The sequence below is a fragment of the Tyto alba genome, unplaced genomic scaffold (genome assembly GCF_018691265.1).
Source record: "Tyto alba isolate M040663 unplaced genomic scaffold, T.alba_DEE_v4.0 Super-Scaffold_20000042, whole genome shotgun sequence".
NCBI classification, from domain to species: domain Eukaryota; kingdom Metazoa; phylum Chordata; class Aves; order Strigiformes; family Tytonidae; genus Tyto; species Tyto alba.
In genome coordinates, this window is record NW_024881293.1 from 3,324,838 (window position 1) to 3,342,873 (window position 18,036).

Below are 18,036 nucleotides of genomic sequence, written 5' to 3' on the forward strand. Positions count from 1 at the left end.
AAGAAGTGAAGTAGATGGCAAGCAATGCTGCAGTAAACTACTGAAGCCATCACCGAAAGAGGCACCAAGTCCTGAGTCCCACCTGAGCTCGGCCACGGAGCATGTGTTCCAGCAGGCAGGGAAGGTATCAGGGAGAAAGGAGCAGTACTGGGTAGTTTAGCAGAGGTATAAAAACCGAAGAATGCATGCAGAGCGATGGTGCGACACGTGCATTGAGATAACACAATGCCTCAAAGCAGTACCTATCACTTAGCAGGGCTGGGGTTCTGGAGTACACACAGAGTGTCATAAGAGCATTGGGGTGATACAGAAGCCTCCCTCATTGCAGAGTTCAGCTTTAATTAAAAAATTGTCTGTGTAAAATTCTGAGGCCCAAGTCTGCTGCTTGCTGTCAGTAAACCACCTCCTTAAACTAACAGAAATCACAGATACTGTAGGATTTGGGTTCTCAAAATAAAACCAAGGAGGTGTGATCTTAGAGGAAAAAAAAATAGCCATGTTAGAAGGGCTACATTGTAGCTAACTAATACTTTCCATGCTTCATAATAGCATCCTCTCAAAGAACTACTATTACTATTTGTCTGTTCACTGAGAATATTCTTGAGTGTGTTCAAAGCACTTTTGTTTCCATTCCCTCTCCCCAAAGTAGGAATTCCCTCATAATTACCAGGCAAACAGAATAGTTTTCATGCTCAAACTATGTACTACAGGCAACAATCCAAGGAAATACTAGTTCTCCCTAAAATGGTGATTTCAGGAAACTTCCTTTTGCAAAGCTGACAGTTTCACTAAATAAAAAAAGGAAAACAGACTTTCACTTTAGATTTTTTTCAGCACTTTGCAGGCCTGGACAAAGCCTCTAATAAAGCTTTAGCAGCCTCAACACATTAAGCCAGGAGCCATAGCGAAGGTGTTCAGCACCTCACCTTCAAACCTCAGACTGACACCTATGACTCAATCTAGAATTTTAAAAATTGCAAATTTTTCATTTTAATGACATTAAATCTCTTCATTCTAAAATGAAAAGGGAGTTGCACACTAGAAACCATGAATGCATCATTGTTTATACTGCTGTACTCCGACTGTCCCTATTTGACAGCTCTGTTTGCATTCTGAAGCTGTGCCAACCCAGCAAGCATATTTTTTTTTTTCCTGTTTCTATGTTTGTACTGCTTTGTGCGCCCTGGCTGGAGCTGGCTGCCTGTCTTTTTAAACAGAGGCAGCTGCCAATGCAGATGTTCCAAGGAGTACGTGCAACACGTGCTCCAAGCGAAGCAGCAACTTCCTAAAAACTGCAAGGATCAGAGCTGTGCTTTTAAAGCAGCCTCAAAACACACCAGACATTCTGAGACAGCACCAGGCCCACTGAAACGTGCAAGGGACAGGGGCTCACCCACTGTTTTTAGATTCCAGTGCAATCTCCCCCCCCCCCCTCAATCAAACTGCTCATTTGCAGGAAGAAGTTAAAGGGTTTTGCCTCTCCCCTTCACTAAGCTGGTTCACAGGCTCTATCTGCTCAGGAATTTCATACTGAATTTTAACTCAGTGTTTCTATACGGCTTGCTACCATCTTTTGAGAGCTGCACTGGAGTACCAAGCTTTCCGTGGCTTGATGTGCACATCATAAAGTCTGTCCCTCTATTTCCTACACAGTGGGATGAAGTTTAATAGACTGTAACGCGCTTTCTCACACCAGGCTCTGCTGCCGTAACAGGAGTAAAACTGCCACTGGAATTATGGAAAATTCTTCCCGGCCCGCTCTGCATTTTTTCCATCGGTGCAGTCACCCGAGCAGGAGAGACAAAACCCCAGCCCTGTGCTGGAATAAGGCTGGAGCTGCGTCCCGGCCCTCCCGCTGCCAGAGCCGGGGGCGTGGGGGGCGCCCGGAGAAGTTGGGGGTCCCGGAGCCAGGGCGGGGCCTGAAGCCAGGGAGGGTCCCGGAGCCGGGGGGGGGGGGGTCCCGGAGCCAAGGCGGGGCACGGAGTCAGGGGGGTGGGTGAGGTGTCCTGGAGCCAGGGGGGGTCCCGGAGCCGGGGGGGTGGGTGTCCCGGAAAAGTTGGGGGTCTCGGATCAAAGGCGGGGCCCGGAGCCGGCGGGGAGTCCCGGAGAAGTGGGGGGGTCCCAGAGCCAGGGTGGGGCCTGAAGCCGAGGGGCGGTGTCCTGGAGCCGGGGGTGTCCCGGAGCCGGGGGGGGGGGTCCTGGTGCCAGGACGGGCCTGAAGCCGGGGGGGGGGTGGGGGGGGGGCTCCCGGTGCCAGGGCGGGGCCTGAAGCCGGGGAGGGGGCGTCCCGGAGCTGGGGGGGGTGGATCCCGGGGCGGGCCCGGTGCTCCCCCGCCAATCTCCTCCTCACGGGGCGGTACGACTGAGCTGTCGCAAAGCGCCGCCTCAACGCGCGACAGGAGCTGCCGCACGGCGCGGCCGCCTTCCGGGCCCGGGCGATGGCGGCGTGAGGCCGGGCCGCGCCGCGGCGGGGGTCGGGGCCGGGGAGCGGCCGCGGGGACGCGCCGGGGCCGGGGCCTCCCGCTCGTCGCCCCATGTGGCTGCAGCAGCGGCTGAAGGGGCTGCCGGGGCTGCTGTCCAGCAGCTGGGCGCGGCGGCTGCTGCTGCTGCTGGCGCTGCTGCTGGTCGCTTACTGGTACCTGGGGGCGGCGCGGGCGCGGCGGGGAGCGGGGCGGGGGGCCGAGCCCCGCGGGGCCGCCGCCCTTTGCCTTCAGGCGGTCACGGCGGGCTGGCGGGCGCAGACCGAGCGCGGCGATGCGCTGCCGGTGCCGGAGGAGGAGGAGGCGGGGGGCGGCGGGGGGCGGCTGGCGCTGGCGGGTAACGGCTTCCTGCTGCTGGACGTGGCCGCCGGCCGCCTCTGGGTATCGGCGGCGGGAGGCGGCGGGGGACCGGCGCTGCCCACCGAGTACCCGGCGCTGGTGCGGCTGAGGGCGCTGGGAGGGCGCGGAGAGGCGCGGGCGGTGCTGGCGGCGTTGCGGGACGGGGCCGTGCGGCGAGTGCGGTGCGTTCAAACCGGAGCCGGGGCGGGCGCCGGGGATTGCGTGACGGTGCGGGAGGAGGTGGTGGCCCACCGGAGCCGGCCGCATCTCTACCTGCAGCGCATCCGCGTTGCCAACCCCACCGAGCGGGTGGCCGCCTTCGAGGCCTCGGCCCCGTCTTCCGCGCCCTCGCTGGGCGGCCGCTTCGCCACCAGCCTGGAGAAGGTGGAGGAGCGGCAGTTCCTGCTCTCCTCCGGTCGCCTGCTGCTGGCCGGCAGCTCCAAGGTGGTGCTTATGGTGGTGGCTGCCAAGAAGCTCGTCAGCCGGGTGCAGGTGGCACCCAAATCCCACTTCGACGAAACCATACTCTCTGTGGTGTACACCTCGGAGCCCATCGAGGTCTCCAGGCTGGAGGAGACCTTCAGCAAGCTGAGGGAGTCGGCCAAGAAAGAGATGCTGGAGGTGATGCAGATGGGGGTGGAAGATCTTCTCCAAGAGCACCAGCAGACCTGGTCTGACCTGTTCATTTCAGGTAAGGAAGGCGATGCTCAGCTTCCAAAGGGCTGCTTTAGGGTGCAGCTGAGAGCTCAGTGACCTGGTTGTTGCAAGGTCTCCAGAGGCTCTGCTCATCCTGACGGCTTTCTCCTGGGGGCCAGAAGGCATGCTGTGGGGTCATACAACAGCGTTCCTGGTTTGGAACCCAGCGTACTTTAAAAAAGGGGAGTATTCTTTACTGCATAAAGGAAACAATAGAAGAACATTTGTAAGCATAACTCTGGATGAGCTGGCTTTCACATCTCCAGGGACTTTACTGATTTGTCCAGCATGTCAGCTCTTAAGTTGGAAATAGAGTTGACCTCTAGTGACAGTATAAAGGGCAGATTTCTTCATGGAAGTTAAGGACTGTCCTAAAAAACCATAAGATTTTAATGGTCTTGCATCAAAGAGTAGCTGCCCAAATAATGTAGAACTTGCTATTTTATAGCCAGTAAAAAGATAGATGTTTCTTTGGCAGGTCATTCTTGCGGAGTCATGGTGACAGCTCCATAAGGCATCTGTATGTCAAACTAGCTTTGGCTTTAGTGGGAGGTTGACTTTCAGACTCCAAGTAGCAGAGACGGTGTCAAAGAAAATACAAGGAAACTTTTCACTTCAATGTTTCATAGACAAAGGTTTCTTACATGTTATAAAGAATGCCTGTGTGTTCAACAACAATGTGCACATTTGATCTCCTAGTGAATGTCATACTCACGTGTGATCCTCTGACTTTCGGTTGTTTTCTTTTATTACAGGGGTTGAAATGAGAAAGATCACAGATTTACATACACCATCCAGTGAGACTGTTAACATGACCCTCTACTATGTGCTGTCGAGCATGCCAGCTCCTCTGCTAGATCCGCTCATTAGTGGTGAGGACAGAGAAAAAATGGAAGCCAGCTTGAACTATGCTGACCACTGCTTCAGTGGCCATGCAACCATGCATGCAGAGAACCTGTGGCCAGCAAAGCTGACCAGCGTCACCCAGATCTTGCAACTCTCAGACCTGTGGAAACTAACTCTCCAGAAACGGGGATGCAAGGGTCTTGTGGCAGCTGGAGTCCATGGACTTATGCAGGGAATGGTGCTTAGTTTTGGGGGTCTGCAGTTCACAGAAAATCATCTTCAGTTTCAGGCTGACCCTGATGTACTTCATAACAGCTATTCCTTACGTGGGATCCATTACAATAAGGACTTGATTAACCTAGCTGTTCTGCTGGATGCTGAAGGAAAGCCATTCTTGCATGTGTCTGTGAAGTTCCAAGACAAGCCAGTTAGACTATATGCGTGTGAGGCAGGCTGTATGAATGAGCCTGTGGAGCTGACCTCAGAGGCACGAGGTCATACGTTCCCTGTCATGGTGACTCAACCCATCACGCCCCTGCTTTATATATCGACAGATTTGATCCACTTGCAGGACTTGAGACACACACTCCATCTAAAAGCTATTCTGGCTCACGAGGAACACATGGCCAAGCAATATCCAGGCTTACCCTTCCTGTTCTGGTTCAGCGTGGCCTCGTTAATCACATTGTTTCACTTGTTTCTGTTCAAACTCATCTACAACGAGTATTGCGGGCCAGGAGCCAAGCCGCTCTTCAGGAGTAAGGTATAAGGCTGCTGCTTTTGGCTGCTGTCCACTGAGTGTTGTCAACCTGATTTTCTGTCAGCTGTGCCTAGGGAGGTTCTGTTTTGGACTGTGAGGATTTTCAATCTCTTGCAACAAGTGATCTGTGACCTCTTACTGCAAGAAGTAGGATTAGGCAGGGATTGGAGTGGGAGGGCTCACAAACATTAGAAAAGATAAATTCACTGCCTGTCCTTAAACATTTGTAAGACTGCAGATCAAGGCAGATGCAGCTCTTCTGTCCTTTTTCCACACATTGGTGTAGGACATTGCTTGTTTTTAAACCAGCAGTTGCAGCTGTGTCACGAGATGATGTTTCTTGTTATGCAGTACTGGAATGCTTGTGAGAGAGCTGCTATCTTTGTCTTTACTGCTGTGTGGGAGATGTGCACACTTGTCTGCCTCGTTTGAACGTGTGATGTGTCATACAAGAACACATAAATGCAAGTGAGTGTTCTTAGGTGAACGTGCTGACTTGTTGGTACTACTGGTAAATGCTCATAGAGTTATAGACACTGTGCAGTTCTCCGTCAAACCACATTTACCACCATCATCTTGGGAAGATGCTGAGTTAGTGTTTCTCCCATCTGGACAAAATACGTAGCTGTGTTAGGAAAAGTACTGAGTGCTTTTTACTGTGAGTTGGAGGTTCTGACTTCAAGCTCTACTGCATCTCACTCTGGTGTAAAGAATTTTAAATTCTTGTTTTGAGTTGCCTTAGAAAACTTAGTTGCTTGTAAAAACTTAGCACAGAATAGACCATAGATGGTGATTTCTGCTCTTAGTACTGGTACTTTCTGGTTGTGTGGTGATATGGAGTGGAAATGAAAGACAAGACTGGATTTGCTGTGTGAGCTAGCCATATTGTTCAGAGGCATCCCTCCTTAGGGTTGAATGGAGTTAAATGTAGCTTGCATTAAAAAAAAAAAAAAAAAAAAAAAGACAGAGTTAAATAGATCTGGCAGAGGAAAAAGTTCTAGCTTTAGATTGCTCTGTTTTTCCAAACTATAAAAGCAAATTCCATTTTGGATAACTAAGGCTGGACAAAAGGTATTGGACTAAGCTTGACAGTCAGTACATAAGGGGTGTTTAAAGCGAGTTGGCAATTTTCCTCTTGGCTCACCGACTTTGTAATGTTGAGCACTGGAGATCAGGCCTGATCCCAAGCAGGCCTGAATACCTGCCATCCATTGAATGAGAGCGGAAGGTGCATGTGGCTAGACAAACTAACTTAGGAAGACGTAGGTTAGATACTTCTATCAGAGACAACTGCAGTTATAAGCTTATGATCATGATCAAAACGGTAGTGCAAAAGGAGGAAGCGGTCAGGAAGTAATTTCAATTATTGTGTATACAGCTGAGCCCTGACATGCATCCTGAAATGTGTCCTTGAAATTATAAAATCATGTCCTTTTTTCCACTGCTGTCTATCTGGTTGCCTTTGTGATCTACAAGACTTGCCTTCTGCCTTTTACAAAATGACTTGTTAACCATTACTACAGGTAACTGTCCCTGACACTATTCTCTGAAATGCCGAGAAGCTTCACAGCTACACACCAGGGCTGATGTAACACCTCTTCCTTCTTGGCACTGCAAAAAGCCTTGCAGTGTACAGCAAACAAGTCTGTTGCCTCTTATTAATTGGATCTACTTAAAATGAAGATGATGCAGAACTTGATTCCAGAAACAGGGATGAAGTGGAAGCCAGCTGAAGCTCAACATCTCTGTAGCAGTAAGCAACATCAATGGTCTTGAAATAACACTCTGTTTCATTAACTGAATGGGAACATCCCAGTGTCCAAGTGAACTTAGTCCTGCTTTCAGCCTCCATTTGCACAAGACATCTGACAATTTTGCAGCTGAGAACAAGGACCTTTTGAAAGCAACAATCCTTTTGTGCCTTGTTAAGAGAGGAATCTGAGATTTGAAAGGTGTGGTTATTCAAAAGTTTATCCCAGAAGCTTGTGTAACAGATGTTTCTTTTTCCTTGTAAGCTGTTCAGTTCCCTAAGAGTAATCCGTTTGGTGAAAATACTTGAAGATATACTAAGCCCTTTGATATTTTGATTTGTTTTTTGATTTTGCAGGAAAATAAAGAATGATGATTCCCTTCAGAGAGTTAACTTAACTAGAAAACTTTAGTGTAACTTCCTTTCTGGTATACGTTTTTTAATTTATTGCTTGGGGGGAGGATGTTAATAATTTTGCCTCCACTTCAGTAACAAGTCAGTCAATTGAACTGTAGATATCTAAGTGCTGGTAACAGGTTTTTCAGCCTTTATGATTGTAGAGTGCAAAACCATTTTAATTAAATTGTTTTCTGGATTTACACTTGGAAATGCTGATCTGCAGAATTTCTATTCTAAGCATATTGAGACTTTGTGCATTGATTTGTTTTGGCTATGGGGGAGACATCCCACTTTCTAGTGACTTAAAGGTCGTTTGGTTTTAAAATACCAAAGCTGTTGTTTCTAAATAAATATCTTTCAGTCTAATCTGATCACTAAAGCGTGGTTGTTTTTTTTTTTAATTTTGTTTGGCTTTTTTAGTCTCTCTTCTCTCCTCCCCTTGCTCCCCACCCAGTTAAAACAAGCAGAGCCTTATGTTACATCTGTGGCCAGTATTGACTACAAAACTGCTTGGATTAAAAGGAAAGAGAGTGTGGAAAATAATACATAAATGGATCTAGGCTGGGAACAGACAATTTGGAAGGCACAATAAGAGACAGAAACACACAGGGTAGTGCTAATCTCCACTTCCCTGGCTCTGCATAACCTTGTTCTATCTCGAGGCATGCAAGCCAAGCTTTAGTTTTAAGAACACAGAAACAAACTCAGGGAACAATCAAGTAGCAGATTTAATAGCCATTCAGCAAGTAATGAATTTGGCACATTTGGTGCTCCCAATATAAAGCTAAGGCAGAATTTAACTTAGAATTTTTAAATGGGTTACTGTCTAGTTTCAGATGGAAAACCTCCCTCAGAAAAGTAGATTTCAGTGTCTGTTACTTATCTGCTGACTATACTACTAGTATCATTTACTAATTGGTCTAGCATAGTTACTACCCTACAAGGGAACAGACTAAAGAGAGGGAGGCAAGGGAGTACATTTTAAATGGTACACTAAGTACATTGTGTATCGAAAGAGATACTAGCTATTATGCCTTAACAGAACATACCAGAAGTTCCTGCTCTTTCTCACTGAAGTTCCATGGGCTGCTTAGTTTCTGTGAAACATCTGGCACAAAGATGATAAGAGGTTTCAGGGTGCTGTTGCCAAGCCACCATGGTGTCAGCTGGAGGCTGAGTCTTTTGATGTTCTCTTGCAGAACTGCCAACAGTATGATGCCCAGTGAGTCCAAGAAGGATACTTCAGCCTATTTAGACTAGACCTGGAAGAGATGGATAAGCAATTGTTATATAAAGCAGGAGTGGAACAAAAAAAAAAAAAAAAACCAAACAAAAAAAAGCTTTGAGTGTTTTACATTAAAAATATGATTCTTATGAGCATTCCCCCCCCCCCCCCATGGGAGAAATAACTGTTTCAGAATTCCTTTACAAAGAAGAAAGGGAAAAAGAGAATAGGGTTTCTCTGTTCGCAGTGTGCAAGACAGCAGAAGGTCATCTTTGTGAAATTGCATAAATGCTTAAAAAACCTAAACATAATTCCAAGTTAACAAGGAGGCCCATTAAACAGGAAAGTTGAAATAGTAACTGAATATCCAAAAATTACTCTTAATTTTTAGTTGGTATTCAATGAAAATGATAGTGTCATGGAAGTTAAACTGAAAAGCATAGTGTGTTGTTTAGCTTGTAAATTCAGACATTGAGTGCCAACTAATTTATGAAAAAAATTTTTAGAATCAGTTCTGCACTCAGTTAATCCTGATTTATGCTTTTGTCAGATAATAAATACAAGATGCCAGAACAGAGTTTGGTTGATTCCATTTGAAATTCAGAATGCAGCTTTCTCAAGTGCTATTGTTTGGGTAGGATAATACATTCTTGAGAAGCAGACAAAACAGCAAAACATTATATATTTCTGCCTTCCACATGTGTGCTCCAGGCGTCTTTCATCCAAATCAGTACCTGCTGCTGAAGGGAAGCTATGAAAATCAGGGATTTTGCTGTTTGTTAATACTGACATTAAACAACAGATTTATTTCAGCTTTTTTGAAACCTCTAGTTTGGTCTGTATGTACAATGCAACTCTGGTTACAAAACTGGCATTATGATATTTGTTTCCATTCTAATAAGTTTGCTCTCTATGTGTGACCTGGCTTATGGGATAGAGATGTTTGTTCTTTAAATAACCAATAACAGTTTTTCAGGTGAAGGGTAGTGGATGGAAACATGACAGAGGATGTAAAATTCTCATAAGTAGAAGAAAAAAAAGGAAGAAAGACACAAGGGTAAGTGTTGTTATCAAGTCATTGATCTCAAATGTCCATTAACAAGTTAGGACAGTGTCTTTTGTGGCAGCAGCTTGGTAGTGGTCTAAATGCCTGCTCTTGCCTGGTTTGTCCTATCAGTGTAAATGGTTTACCCTTTTTCATTAACAAGCTCACACTGCATTATATGACAGGTCAGCATGCTGATTTGGGGTGTAAAAAATGCTCATTTGCAATGTTACAGGAACCCTATTCTCTTCCAGGGATGTGCTATTGACCTAATATTAAATGAAAGATATGGAGTCTGGCTCACCACACTACACCAGTGTTCCTCCATCATCATGGACAGCTGCTTCTTCATATTTCTTGAAACATCTTCCACTTCAAAGTGATTACAGTTTGTTTTATTAAAGAAGTCTGGTGTGCTAAAATACATGCAGCTTGATCTACAAAAGAAGATACAGGTTTTCAGTCAGTACAAAGTGGTAGTTGCCATTCAGGCAAAAAACAAATCAGAACAAAATGAAATTTCAAGCACTCATAGAATCATACAATAATTCAAGTTGGAAGGGGACCTCCAGAGATTGTCTAAGCCAACTGACATGACTGAATCTATCACTGAATATATCAGACTCTTACTGCTGACATACCACCAAGTGTTACAATAATTGATTTAACATTTTCCTTCTGAAAACACCTTTGTGATGAACTTTCAAGGCAATAGGAAAGCAAACAGCTGCTACAGATAATATGCAACTTGGAAATTTTTTAACCATGTTGTTTATATAGCCTGGATCCAAGGTCCTTCTAAACCAGCTTTTTTTAGGCACTTGTGCATATAAAAAGTTATCCCACAATTATATGAGTTTTCTATTGGTATCAGAATAGCACTACATTTTAAGCTGTGTGTCCCAGAGATAAATGATAACACATAAAATAGTCTGCAGAGCAGAGCCAGCAGTGCACAGCTATAACCAGCAGCATGCTTGGAGTCCTCTTTGTTGTGTTGACTCTTGCAGCTGCAGGTACATGTGCAATTTCAGCATTAGTTTTAAAGGAAAAATGGATTAAAATCTAACAGCAACTTTTCCTTTTTTAGGGAAATTAAACATTCTGCAACAAAGCAGAAAGAGATACAGCATAGGTAGTTAACTAAAAAGTGCTCTCAGGTAACAAGGTGCTGTACTATTCTGTTCTTATTATAGGGTCTTGATCATCACTGCTCAGCCTTTAGCAAATTCAAAGTTATTTTACTTAGCTTGAATACATTGAAATACAGTTAATCCACATCGAACTGTTGCGTTGGCCAAGAGCTGCGTCCCAGCTGACACATGGAAATTTGGTTAAGCCAACTTGATTTGATTGTCAGAAAAACTAAACCATTCAAACAGGCTCTATATAACATTGGTCAGTTTTGATGGCTGTATCTTGTATCACATTAAATCACAGCCTATATTTGTAGCTTGCAATGTTCTGTATAAACCATCTATATGTAAAAAAAAAACCCTCTCAACATTTTTTTTAAACCTCCTCTTTTAAAACACACATCCTATTTTATATGTCTTCTAGCCTTTGGCTGCGGGGTTCCTGCCTACCCACCCACCGTGTCTAGAGCTGCTGGAGGGGAAGACGCAAGACGGTACAGTTGGCCCTGGCAGGTCAGTCATTTAGCGCTTTCTCTGGAACAGTTAGGATTGCGCCACCCTCACACAACACGGCTGAACAAAACCAGGTCTTATATTTCATTTGATGCATCTTGCCTGTCACATCTTAGGTTTTGAATATTACATTCCGATCAATCCCAAAGTTTCTACTCTTTTTAAGAAAGCTCTGAATGTGCCACCTCTTGCTGGCTGTGCAGGCTTCCATGTTCTTTCAGTAGTCTTGGGCACCATCCCATATTTAAGCAAGAGAAGTGTGAAACTCAGTGGAGCATACAATGTCTACTGGAGCATAGTTATACATGGAGTTAAACAATACATTTCTGAAGCAAATTAAACACTCTATTTGGTCCAGGCTCAGCGAGAGCTTTGGACGAAACAACATCAAAAAATCAAGCTTTTGGATGATAGTGAAGGAGGGAAAACTGTTTTGTGGCCACAGGTTGGACATTTGTTGCTTAAAAGCCTCCCACCATCTTCCAGCAGGAAGTTGTGTTCTGCGTGCAGGAAGAAAGTCCAGCAATGAAAAATCAGTAAGCAAAAATCCAAGCCTTACTCGATACACTGATCCTAGGCCTCCCTTCCATACAGTTCAAATGGCAAATGGCATCACCCCTGCAGAGGAGCCCTCATCGCACCAGCTGGGTGACGACAGCTGCACGCTGCATCAGGTAAATAATGGAGCTCAAGCCTGTACCCAGGAGCAGTGCATGACCAGAGATAGATGAAGCAAAACCGTATATACCAGTTCTCCTTTTTCCCATTAAGAGCTCCGAGTTTCACGTCATATCTTTTGATTATAACTAATAGGCCAAAAGAAGAATGACGTCTTTTCATTTTCTTAAAATAAAAGTAGATGAGAAAAAAAAAACCCCTCATACCTGAATCGTATACTCTTTGTGTTCTGTAAATAACTACAAACATCATTATGTTTTTAAGTTGCTATTAAAATTCAGCTGTGTTGCCTGTCTCTATAATTTATGTGGCAGTGAGACCCACAGATTAATCAATCCACTCCCTGAAGAAATAATGACAAATGTTTTGAATATACCAGTCATTTTCAGTAAGCTCTTTATAATATGGGGCAGTATAACAAAGAAATTATCAGGTATATCTATGTCCTTTCATCATCAAAACTGCTTCCACAAAGACAACCCCATTTTGGTTTGGTAGCATATGTCATTGAATATGTACATACAGTTCTTGGTTATTGTAACACGATGTTGTAGAAAATATAATATGAAATAAGAAAGACTGGCTGCATGTTATTATTATAAATCCTACATATAATATCCATCACATAGTTGTTTATCAGTGAAGCTGCTATTGCTGTTAAAAAAGCAGTCCGAATTGTTTGCTTCATTGAAGAATACGAGGTGAATCCTGCAGAGATCGGAGGCATCTTGAGTTTGTTGATGAAGCCTTAAGCAGGAGTTAGTGGAAGAAGGATCAACCACACCTCCTCCAGAAAAAATCATTGTCAGTCGGAACTGGGATCCATAGAATATTGCAAATGGGTAAGTTGGTAGCAAGTATTTTTTCAGGTATTAGATGCAGGGCAAAAATCAAACTGCTGGAATCCCACCCACCCTGAGTTGTGGCAGCTAAATGCCTAAATGTTTAAAGCCTCCTGTTACAGCTTACAGTGGTACTCATATGCTTACAGTGTTTGCTCATAAATGAGAGTTGAGGCTCCAGTTGGTACCTTTTCCCCTCAAAACAAGATAAAGAACTTTCAATATTAATTGCTTATTGATTAATTGTGTTTTCAGATGCCATTTTGTATGTTCATGCTTGGGTGGGAAGCTGTTCTATGCAATGATTTCTTTCATACAGTGAAAGGAAATGAATTAATTTATACAAGACTCTTTGAAGCCCGCCTATGAACAGCATAAACACAAAGCATTATTGATCAATGGTATTAATATCTTTGTTGCTGTAGGACTCCTATGTCCTGCTGCAGGCTACGGGCTTTAGCAAAGAAATCCCCTCAGTTTCAAGGTCCTTAAAGTTAATCTTAACGTGTGCTTGGTTTTGGTGAAAATAACCTATAAAAGGCAATATAAAAAGCTGCTAGCAGGAAAGTGGGCAGTTCTGAAGGGAATAGTCTTAAAGTCCATGGATTTCCTCATTGTTTTGGGGGTGGAAGAATCTTTCCTGCTTACGTACTGGCCTCCTTGCCCCCTTGCATCTCTTTTGACTAGGCTAAGTGCTGTATAACTGCTAAATATTCATGCCTTAACCTATTTGTAAACCTCTTCACCCCTTCTCTTTCTCTTCCTCACTCTTGAATGTGTGTGCATGACCATAGGTACAACATTGCTTTGATCAAACTCACTGAACAGGTCACCTTAAGTGACCACATGAAGCTGGCCTGCCTCCCCCCTGCACAAAGCATCCTGTCATCTACCAAATGCCACGATGTGGCAGGATGGGGAAGACTTCAGAGTAAGTAGTTGGGCATTTGCAAACTTGTGGAAAAAAAAACCCAACAACCTTTCAGTACTGCCTTCTCCTTTGAGATTGGTTGGGAAAAGGCTGTTGATGGTGCTCAAGATCCCCTCAACCTCAGTGAAGTAGTTTACCAGGCCCCACTTCACTACGATTTTTCCCTGCCTTTCATTCATTTTGCTTGTAATGGGGCTAGTAATGCACTAGAGGGCCCTGCACTAAGCTTTAGAAGCTGTTGTAACACGGATGTTGATAGTGTGCAGACTGGTGAATTTACTAAACCTAACATACTCCGCTGAATAGAAGACACATAAGGAGGTATGTGTAAAGTGAAGCCTCCACGGGCTGCAGGCAGATATCTGCTCCACCAGGGACCTCCGTGGGTGGTGGGGGAGATGTGGCCCTGCCATCTCACCACAGGCTGCAGGGGAGTCTCTGCTCTGGTGCACCTCCCTTTTCCTTTCTTCTACTGACCTTGGTGTTTGAAGAGGTGTCCTCCTCACAGCTCCTCCTCACAACTCCAATTGCTCCTCCCAGGTTCCCCTTCTTAAATCTGTTACCGCAGAGCCACCATCACTAATTGGCTCAGCCCTGGCCAGAGCTGGGTCTGACTTGGAGCTGGGGGAGCTTTGAGAAGCTTCTCACAGGGGGTCACCGCTGTAGCCCCCTTCCCTACTACCAAAAACCCCACCACACAAACCCAGAACAACCAAACAGAGGGGGAGCTGCTGATCTGCTGATGGGTGCAGTGTTGTGGGTGCACCAGAAAAAACACTGAGTGGTTTGGGCTGTCCCAAACAGCACATCATGGTGACCAGGATGCCCCTAAAGGTACACAGAGGAGTCCAGGGCACCCTGAAAGACACATGGAACACTCCATGAAACCTTTAGGAAGCACACCAAGGGGTTCAGGATGCCCCGAAAAGAAGACACCCGGGCATCCAGGGTGCACTGACAGGCACATTCAGGGGGACCAGGCACACCAGAAAGCAAACCAAGGCATAGGGGCATCTGAAAATGGGCACTGTAAGCTTGGGGAGCCCTCAAAGCAACACCCAGGGCTGCAGAGAAGGGCACTGCCAGGGGTCCAAGGTACCCCAAAAGTCACACCAAGAGCCCAGGAAGCACAAAGAGGGACATGGGGGGGTCCAGCCACCACCCTTTGTGCTTCCAGGGAGCCTTGCTGGCAAGAACCCGCTCTGCCCAGCCTGTCTGTCTCCCCTGCGGGTGAGCGCTGAGGAGGTGCTGGGAGATGGGAGGAGGCCAGGGGGTCCGCAGAGCGTGCAGGGAGGTGGGAGCCTCGGAGAGGTGGCATTGGGCAACCCTGTGTCCCCAGACACAGTGTGCCAGGGGCTGTTTCCCTTGGCCACGAGGCCTGTGTGTATGCAGAGAGGTTCTGAGCACACAGGCCCCTCTGCCCCCGGCCCTGCCCTGTCCCCAGCAATTTGTGATGTCAGCACACTCTGGGGTGGTGGCACAGGCCCTGCACACACAGTACCTGGTTGGTGGTGCTGTCAGCAGAGCTGGTGACTCCGGGGGTGCCGGTGCTGCCAGTGGAGCTGGTGCTGGTAGAGCTGCTGCCTATAGTGGTGGTGCTGCCGGTAGAGCTGCTGGTGGTGGCTCAGCCCGTAGGCAGCTGCCCGTGCCCTGCTGCTCTTCTGTTCGCAGTGCCAGCGCCCGCCAAGTCCTGCCTGGCACCGCTCCCCGGGGAGAGGCGAGGAGAGGCAGTGCAGTGCCCATTCCCACTGGGCCATGAAGAGGATCTGGCGGTTCCTGCAGAGCAGGAGGGCACGGAAGGGTCCCGTGTCCTCCAGGAGCAGCGGTGGCCATGAGCTCCAGCTGGAGGGCTGGGAAAAGCTGCACTGTGTAGCTGCCACCCGTGACTTGGCCCCAGTGCAGCCACTGGTGAAGGAATGTGACACCGACTGCTGGGACAGGTAACGGGGTGCAGGCAGGCGGGTGCTGGCGGGCAAACTGCGGGGCTGTTTTCCTGCGCTCGGGCTCAGCTTTGTGCCTGGGGCTCTTCGTTCCCAAGGGGGGGTCACTCTGGGAAGCGCGGACAAGCCCCGGCCGTTGGTGTTGCGCTGAGCAGTGCCTACAACTGGCTGCGCTCTTTGTCTTTCCAGGCGCAGTCCCCGTGCACGGCCTGCGCAGCCCAGGGAGCAGGAGGAGAAGGGAGAAGCTGCCGTGGGCCGTGCAAAGGGGGTGTCAGCGCCCAGCGCTCCCCACGGGGCCCAAGCTGCTGCGCTGAGGCGGCGCGCACCCGCTCTGCGGAGAGCAGGTAGGACTCTCGGGGGTGGAGGAGGCGATGGGGAAAAGGCCTGTCGCCCACCCTTTTGTGACAGGCTTGCCGTGGGGACGGGCTGTGTGGACCCCAGGAGGGGCTTGTGGCTTATGAGCCAGCGAAAAAAACGCACGGCCAGGCAACGGCCCTGCATAGAAGAGTTCTCAAGACGCTGATTCCTTCTGGGGTCGTTTCTGATCACTTGGAGTGATCTCCCTGGCACACAGAAAAGGCGTGTGTGCTAGAGGAAAATAATTCCCCAGCAGCAAGAGAGATGTGGTTTGAATCTGCAATTTGACAGGTCACTCACTGGGATCTCATGGGTTTGGGGTGTGTGTTTGTGCTAAGATTGTCTCTGGAAGCGTGATGATTTGGAAAGCACTCTAGGCATCAAGGAGTTGAATTAGCTCACTTCGGTTCCAAAAATATGTGGTTTTAATGTAGATGAGCCTGCCATATACTCAGAGTCTGCTGTCCGTAAGTCACCAAAAGATGAAGAAGCCATCAAGGAGAGCAAAAGCTTTGGGCGGGAGGTATGTAAACCCACAGATTTTAAATTAGAGTCCTCCTTTTAGGAGTATCTTACACGCTAATGAAAAATAAGACTTTTCCACAAATAATGTCTAACGTGGAGTGATTGAAAACTCTTTGCTAATCTGACGTCAAGTTGGTGACAAGTCCTCTTCTTGTTGTATGCAATGCTGCCACCATCTCCTGGTTTGAACTAATTTCCTAAGGACTATCAATTTGTGTTCTTTTACTTTGAACAGACAGAAGATATCAGAGCCCGAATACTGACGGCGGGGTTAGATTCATCCTCTTCCCACCTGAGCTCTGGAAGTCATCGGATATCAGGAAGTGTCGATGCGCAAGTGTTTCTGAGAGAATGTGAGCGATGGCATAGTGTGCATGAGCACACGCCTCAGGTGCTGAAAACCAATGAGAGTGAAGCTGAAAGAAAAGCTAGTAGGCTGGAAAAGGAAGTGGACCAACTGAAAAAAGCCGTCTGGGAAAAGTCATTGGCTTTAGACATGACAAAAAGAGAGTTCCATCAGGCCCAGAGGCAGGCAGAGGAGTGGCATGCTCTATACCTTAAGAAAGAGCAAGAGAGGGAGTATGCCATCAAAAAGGCAGAGGGGCTGCAGCAACAACTGGCCCAGCTCGAACGTGAAAACCTTTTACTTCGTCAGCAGCGGGGAGACGTGCAGGATGAGACCACCCATGAACAAATGGTGAGTGGTGCCTTTCCATGCGAGGCCAACAAAGTAAAAAAAGAGGTGAGGTGAGCACTGACCAAGAATGACTTAAAGGAGAACAGTTCCAAAGGCTATCTGGTGCTTCTAAAAGTCAGCGGGTATAAGGTAGGTGCAAGGGAGCCCAGCACTTGGGTTGGTTCTGGTTTGCACTGGTTTTACTGGAATTGTGGAAGGTTCTGGCAAGCCTTGAGATGTGCTTATAGACATATATGTATATAGAAATGCTTAGGCTCACATTGGTTTTTGTTTGTGTAGCAGAAGAATGGCATAAAGGATGATACACAGAATTGGCTATAGGAAGCCTTGCCTCTGATCACTGGAGAAGGGGCTGCAGTCCAACGGCGGCTCTTGCATTGGCACCTGGTTAAATTTTAGCATTACCTTAAGAAACATGCAAAACCCCACAAAGACACAGTCTCAGCATCTTTTGAGAAGAATGTGCTGGGAAACAGAAATCTTCATCAAGAGATGACAGTTCTTTAGTTGTCTTCACTCGCCAAGGATGGCTAGAGACCTTCAGCCATGCAGATGCCCTCTTCTTCCAGTGGATGAGATTCCTTTGCTTTGTGATACACGTTGAAAACTGATCTCGATATATGAACTAGTGACTGAAAGTAAAAATACAGATTTCGGCTTCTAACCTTTTTCTTTGTACTCCTGTGACATTCTTTACCTAGAGTTCAGTGAGGGAGCTGCAAGGAGAGCTTGCTGATGCTTTCAGAAAGCAGCGGATAGCAGAAACTTCACTGAAAGCTTCAACACACCAATGCTATTACCTGAAGCAAGAAAACTCCCGCTTGCAAAAGGACTTGGACAAGGCTAAGGTCAAGGTATACAAAGCCTGTAAATATGT

The 18,036-nt window shown here is 46.9% G+C and overlaps 2 protein-coding genes across 3 annotated transcripts; one reads left to right on the forward strand and one right to left on the reverse strand.

Moving 5' to 3' along the window:
- The first annotated feature begins 2,436 nt into the window (after window positions 1-2,436).
- On the forward strand, window positions 2,437-7,641 carry KIAA2013 (KIAA2013 ortholog). Its single transcript, XM_033007590.2, has 3 exons — window positions 2,437-3,510; window positions 4,271-5,124; window positions 6,645-7,641. The coding sequence occupies exons 1-3, from the start codon at window positions 2,535-2,537 to the stop codon at window positions 6,669-6,671; spliced, it is 1,857 nt and encodes a 618-aa protein (XP_032863481.2). The 5' UTR covers window positions 2,437-2,534; the 3' UTR covers window positions 6,672-7,641.
- Window positions 7,642-8,008: 367 nt separating this feature from the next.
- On the reverse strand, window positions 8,009-16,454 carry LOC122153675. Of its 2 annotated transcripts, XR_006165524.1 has the most exons (3): window positions 15,142-16,454; window positions 9,845-9,977; window positions 8,009-8,532 (listed from the first exon to the last, which is right to left on the reverse strand). XR_006165524.1 is itself a non-coding variant. In XM_042795117.1 (2 exons), the coding sequence occupies exon 1, from the start codon at window positions 16,079-16,081 to the stop codon at window positions 15,158-15,160; it is 924 nt and encodes a 307-aa protein (XP_042651051.1). In that variant the 5' UTR covers window positions 16,082-16,454; the 3' UTR covers window positions 9,836-9,977; window positions 15,142-15,157. The 2 variants fall into 2 exon arrangements, 1 of the variants encoding a protein (XP_042651051.1); XM_042795117.1 differs by lacking the exon at window positions 8,009-8,532 and having other exon boundaries at window positions 9,836-9,977.
- Between the last annotated feature and the right edge of the window lie 1,582 nt (window positions 16,455-18,036).

What these genes read in the sequence shown, in the direction of transcription:
- KIAA2013 (XM_033007590.2), top strand. Translation starts at nt 2,535, where the DNA reads ATGTGGCTGCAGCAGCGGCTGAAGGGGCTGCCGGGGCTGCTGTCCAGC. An exon ending in GTCTGACCTGTTCATTTCAG is followed by an intron (nt 3,511 to 4,270) that starts GTAAGGAAGGCG and finishes CTTTTATTACAG; the next exon opens with GGGTTGAAATGAGAAAGATC. An exon ending in AGCCGCTCTTCAGGAGTAAG is followed by an intron (nt 5,125 to 6,644) that starts GTATAAGGCTGC and finishes CCATTACTACAG; the next exon opens with GTAACTGTCCCTGACACTAT.
- LOC122153675 (XM_042795117.1), bottom strand. Translation starts at nt 16,081, where the DNA reads ATGCAGGGCCGTTGCCTGGCCGTGCGTTTTTTTCGCTGGCTCATAAGC.